At 35.0% G+C, this 6,000-nt stretch overlaps 1 protein-coding gene across 6 annotated transcripts in view; it reads right to left on the bottom strand.

The window, feature by feature from the left end:
* Nucleotides 1-731: 731 nt before the first annotated feature.
* The window catches only part of LOC131047888 (cysteine--tRNA ligase, chloroplastic/mitochondrial), a 50,447-nt gene continuing 45,178 nt past the window's right edge, over nt 732-6,000 (bottom strand). For 3 of the 6 annotated variants that reach the window (XM_057981700.2, XM_057981696.2, XM_057981701.2), the window contains 7 exons: nt 2,867-3,058; nt 2,460-2,741; nt 2,221-2,346; nt 1,895-2,098; nt 1,696-1,749; nt 1,497-1,598; nt 732-1,407 (listed from right to left, as the gene is read on the bottom strand). In XM_057981700.2, coding sequence (XP_057837683.2) covers nt 1,174-1,407; nt 1,497-1,598; nt 1,696-1,749; nt 1,895-2,098; nt 2,221-2,346; nt 2,460-2,741; nt 2,867-3,058 — 1,194 coding nt within the window. In that variant the 3' untranslated portion in view covers nt 732-1,173. The remainder of the gene's footprint in view (nt 1,408-1,496; nt 1,599-1,695; nt 1,750-1,894; nt 2,099-2,220; nt 2,347-2,459; nt 2,742-2,866; nt 3,059-6,000) is intronic. The other 3 variants (XM_057981697.2, XM_057981699.2, XM_057981698.2) reach the window with 3 other exon arrangements.

Below are 6,000 nucleotides of genomic sequence, written 5' to 3'. Positions count from 1 at the left end.
TCCACCAGGCACCCAGGAAACCAGACACTATGTTTTACAAAGAAGGAAAGAATGCAGCCCCGACCTTGGATGACTTCATTAAGGCCCATAATGCCCTTATATGATCTCATAAGACGGTTGATAGCTTGAAACCATACAGAACATATCCATGCAGGGAAATACAATGCAACACCCCTGCATAAAGGTCAGTCAGCACCAACTCCGTTCAAGCTCGAACCTGTGATTGGGGAGTCCAGATTTCCACACCTGAGTCAGCTACACTTTTCCACCAAGGTGGCATGATGTCATGCTAGAGGCAAATACCATTGATCCAAAAGCATAAAGACCCACTTGAAGGACATTAATTGACCAACAGACTTCTTGGGGATTGGTTCTTTCAAAGTCATTGTTTCATATAGTCCCATTTTGGCAATAATTAGGAATTTTATGTTCATATTAAAGACTGGATAAAATATACAAAAAAATTAACCATGTTATATTGCAGATTATAGGTCTTCTGTTAATAAGTTGGTCTACATAGTTGTTATGTTAAACCTTTCTTGGTCTGTTTTTGGATCTGTTTGGTTGGGTTTGATGGAAAAATTCACGAGGTTTCATATTCACAATGTGTTGCACTTATCAAAACATGTGTCCCCTTGTGATCCTTTTCAGAGCCTGGTAAAAGATGTGATTTTTAGTTTTTTGTCATATAATAGTATTTGCACATTTTCAAAAAAATGAGACTGCAGAGATAGGCAAAGCATTTCATCTTTTACTGGATACTTTATATCTATCCATTAGTTTTGAATTTTTTTAATCAGCAAAATGAACAGAAATAATATTAATTTCTGTCAAAACCCCGCAGAGTACATTACATTAAATGACAAGGTTTCTCTTAAATCATATGATAATGCATCATATGTTAATCATAGCCACCTTGTTTGCAGCGTCCTTGTATGCAGGAGCCTCCTCAAAAAGCACTTTAAATTGAAATGTTATGGCACAGATATCTATATTGAAATGCCATGTGAATTTGCAAAGCTATTGAAGCTTTTTTCAACAAAACTCTGCATGAATACAAACGCTCTTTTGAACACTCTGCATGAATACAACTGCTCTTTGTGAGAAAATATGCATCAATTATATCCATATAACTGAACTTATTTCAATATGTGTTTTCTCCTTGTATCTGTACTAGGTGGCAACATGCTGTTCCTCCTCTTCAAGAGGAATTGCTGGGCGCCAGGTGGTACCACTGGGTCCATCCATGAGGGCAATGCCAATAACAGCTAGTTTTTTCCTAATCTTATCAGACTCTGCATAATTCTTAGCAGCCCTTGCATCTGACCTTTCTTTAATAGCTTGCTCTAATTCATCTTCACTAAGACCTGCCCTTTTTAATGCCATTTCTTTTAACTGCAGCAAAACCTGGTATTCATGCAATTGTAATAGATTCAATTATGCACTGTGTCAACAGCTTAACTGATGGAAGTTAACTTATTTCTATTTTAACCTACCTCAGAACAGTTTGGACACGTCAATCCAAGAACACTCAAAATGGCCCTAACTTCCTCTTCCAAGGCCGCCAAAGATTCTATTCTTGACTTCTGTTTAATTCCCTGCACAATGTATCATGGATGAATCACTAAATGGGAAACATGTGCTGAAAGATCTTCAGGACTACATAATCAAATAAAACAATAGGCAAAGACATGCTTGTAAGCTGCATCTGTTGGATACTGAACAGAGTCTTGACAAGAGCTTCTTTACCTGTTTCATATCTTTAATCAGGAGCAAGATATAAAACATTATTTATGCTTTCAAAATTGATATATATCTCCATAATCTGAACATCTCCTAAGAATGAGAAATTATTTGTATGCCTTAAAAGACAACTTTGAGGAGGAATGCGAACCTGGCGTGTAAACATTAGATCATTCATGATCCTCAATGGTTCAGATAGTGCAGCCAAAACAATATGAGCATGTAAATCATCAGACATTGAAGATGTAAAAGTAACACGTATTTTGTTGATGCAGTCAACAATATTGCTTGGGACAGGTTGACCTATGTTTTCCCTGGCGGATCCAGAAAGACACTCCTCAGAATCTTTCAATGTCTGCAACCAATATGGGCACAATCAGTTAATATATTCATACTGCAAAATTGTTGAGGAAAAAACTCCATTCGTCAAATTATTTAAGAAATGTAATTATAGAACAATTTTCCTGGTTATCTTACTTGGTAGATATAAAAAATACGGTCCGATGCACTTTCCAGATGAGATTTTGAGTAGTTAACAGGAGATCGGTAATGTGTGCCACTCAAAAACACTCGCAAAGCCAATGGATGATAAGATTCTAGAACCTGTCCAAAACTGCTGATTACTAGATGAATAAAAATGCATACTTACATCTTAAACAATGTAATGGCATGTTGCCTAGAAATGAAGTGTAAAGAGGCCCAATAATTCTTCTTACCTCGCGAATTGTGAAAAAGTTGCCTAAGGATTTTGACATTTTCTCAGCATCAATTGTTACAAAGCCATTATGCATCCAATAACGTACACTACTCTCTTTACAAGCAGTACAGCTCTGAGCCAACTCATTTTCATGATGAGGAAATATGAGATCAACCCCTCCACCATGAATGTCAAAAGAGTAACCCAAATGTGTAGCACTCATTGCACTGCATTCTATATGCCAACCTGGTCGACCCTGACCCCATGGACTCTCCCAACAAGGTTCACCAGGCTTTGCACTCTAAATTCATCAAACCAATTCATAAATTATTATCTCAGGATTCTCAAACATTAATGACATATTAAAAAGTTTCTAAAAACCCTCCCCAATAAGAACACTAAGCGAAAAATTCCTGAGTTTTTAACCTCTCCAAATCCACTTACTTTCCATAAAGCAAAGTCAGCAGGATTTTGTTTCCGTGAATCCACTGCAACACGCTCTCCTGCTCGATTATCATCTAATTTGCGTCCTGACAAACAACCATATTCTGGATATTTGTCCACAGAAAAGTAGACATCGCCATTCTCCACGACATATGCATAACCATTTGTAAGGATCTGTCATGAGAGTAAAGAATTCCATCATCTGGATCTGAAGCTCACACTTAAACAGAGATTTATCAAATAATTGTAATTATAGTAAATCTAACTCTACTTCCTAAATATGCTAACTAAAATATTCAATTACATTTTGAATCGTCAAATACAAAATTGACTACTAAAAATATCTTGCAATAAATCATTTCTTTAGTGCAAAAAGTTCCGAGTCTGATATGTTTCACATTAAGAATTTCACTACTATTTGTATTGATATTTGAATCCACATCTCCTGTGATATGTTTCACTACAAATATCCAAATTCAAGCTTCTCTAAGTAAATTATAAATCCAAAAGCACATCCCCCAATTTCTGAATCCCAGAAGTGGTAGAATAAATGTTTAATAAAATCTGAAATATAGGTCGACCTAAAAAAAATAAAACCCTATTGAGAGATGTGAGGTAGACAATGGTACAGAATAAACTATCTTTACAAAATAGTACTTAGACCTCAATAGGCAGAGGTAATACGTAATTAAAGCATTAGCTCACATAGGATTTGGTTTCTATATTTCAATGTTTCTTCATTTCAAAGAGGTTGATCCAAAGAAGCATTAGTCGGCAAAAAATCGTGACTGATTGCAATTAATTGCAAGCTGACATAGGGCATGATTTTTTCCCCAAAAAACCATGGAAAAATTGGTCAATGATTTTCCACCACTTTTTTGCATTTAAATCGTGCAAATAATCTGCTTGAAAAATCATAAAGAGACAGTAACCTATGAATGTGGAAAAACCTACAAAGGCTACAAAACAGTGATAAAACCAGCGAATGTTCTATAAATAATGTCGTTCAACGTCTTCACTGCATTCTTGGTCACATAAGAAGAGAAAATCGGTGGAAATTGGAGGGCTTTGTGGCAACATGACAGTCAGACATTACAGTTATTTTTCTGGAATCTCTTTCTTCTTCAGCGTGTTCATATGCAACCTATGTTATTATTAGTGTATATTTATAATAATTTATATAAATACTTCATATATTATTATTATAGTCTGATTTTACAACACTATACTATAAAATTATTTGAAAGTGAGTCGACTATACAGAAACTGAAACCCCAAGTCTCCAAGGAAAAATGAGTCCCCTGACCATCATTGAATAGCCTGCAGGAACCTGGCTAATGGGGAGTAAAGTTGACTAGGTGAGAAAAGAGGATATTACATGTAGCATATTCAAACTCCCACTCTTATAGAACTCCTACAACATGAACCATAGAAAAGCATAACTCAGGAAAAAAATGCGATTAATCTCAAAACTGTGAAATCCATGACCTTTTTCCCTAAAAAAAGTAATTTTGATCATTTTTCCCCAATGTCTGCTGCTTTTTCTACCCACATAATGGTATGGTCTGTAGGGTTTATAATTTTTACCCACACATTTTTCACATTATTTTCTGTTTTTCTTCCTCCAGTTTCCTCTGATCACTTCGTGGTGTGATTTTTTCCCAGTCAAGGCCCTAGGGTTTGCTATGAGTTTTTTTTCCAGATTGCTGCTGCATGACCAATTCTGAACAGGTATTTTATCTTCATAATGAAATTGGTTCAGAGTATCATGTTTCAACGTTCTACACTATTAAAGGTATTATGGGGAAAATATGTATAGCAAGTTATACTTGTTAATAAGTCAACAACTGCAGAAATCACAATGCAGCTTCTAATGAAAATGACCAAATCAAATTCCAAAAACTTAAATGCGCATGATTTGAACCATATATATTGGAAAACAACTAATCGAACAAAACAAAGAAATGAGTGCAAAATCATTAGAAAACTTAGGAAAGCCAAACTCAACTTATGCATGCTTTAATAACATGAATGAAAAGCTTTGTAGCACCTCAAAAAAACTATGGGCACAATCCCGATTGTTGATTTACAAACAAAAAGAAAATGCAATTATGAATAAACAATTTGTGAGCCCATTTACGTTGAAGATACTCACCATGGGATTTTAGTCAAATACAACTAAGACCTTATGTAAGAATCCTTCATGCAAAAATGTACTAGGACAGATCTTAGCAATAGGCCTCCAAAGGTTTGACCTATTCTAACTAGTTCTTGGCATGAGCAATAACCAATAGATGTATCCCTCATTTATTAAAATGTTTCAATTTTTTAAGGGCCTTTTCTAGTTAGTGATATCAGCCCAAGTCTAAATACATACCTTCATAAAACGATAATAGAATTACATAACAAGCAATTGTACAAAGAACAGCCTTTCACAAATTTAGATATAATCCAAAAATTTGTTTTGATAATCATGTTTATAGGTAAAGGTAGCTTTTAGGTCAATGCCTAGCAAGACATGTATCTGGTGTATAAGAGACCCCTCAGCATCCCACAAGGGAATTGTTTTTTCAAGTTAGCTTATATTGCTTTTGAGGCATACATACACTCTGGGTAGCAGGTCATGATGATGAAGCTCTTGGGTTAGAGCCTCTCCTAAGATGTTTTACAATCCATTTGGACTTTGGATCAACTTTTTGAGGTCAATTGGCTGGTCCCCAACAATACTTGATTTTGTCCATATAGAAATTAGTATTGGCCATTGAAAGTGAAGAAATATAATAAATACAAGTATAATTATGATTGCAAGTATATTAAAACTCTAACCTAATCTTTCTTTAGCTTCAAGCAAAGGTTGCGGTGAACACTAAATTATTCATGCATTGTGTTAAACAATTGTGTTTCTTGAATGTATGTGTTCAAAACCACTTCAAATATGCTTGCAAGTGGATCAACTACGTGTCTGGCTCAAAATGAGTCTTTGCATCCATCTAAGATTTTTGGCTTCCTAATCGAAAAAATCTCACTATTGCATTGAAAAACACAAATTATTTGAATATGATATGAGAATATCTTGAAAGCTTAACATTTTTAATGCACATGTCCACAACATAGAG

The sequence above is a fragment of the Cryptomeria japonica genome, chromosome 3 (assembly GCF_030272615.1).
Source record: "Cryptomeria japonica chromosome 3, Sugi_1.0, whole genome shotgun sequence".
Classification (NCBI taxonomy): Eukaryota; Viridiplantae; Streptophyta; class Pinopsida; order Cupressales; family Cupressaceae; genus Cryptomeria; species Cryptomeria japonica.
The sequence above is the reverse complement of the archived record's forward strand: the minus strand, read 5'-3'. Positions and strand labels throughout refer to the sequence as shown.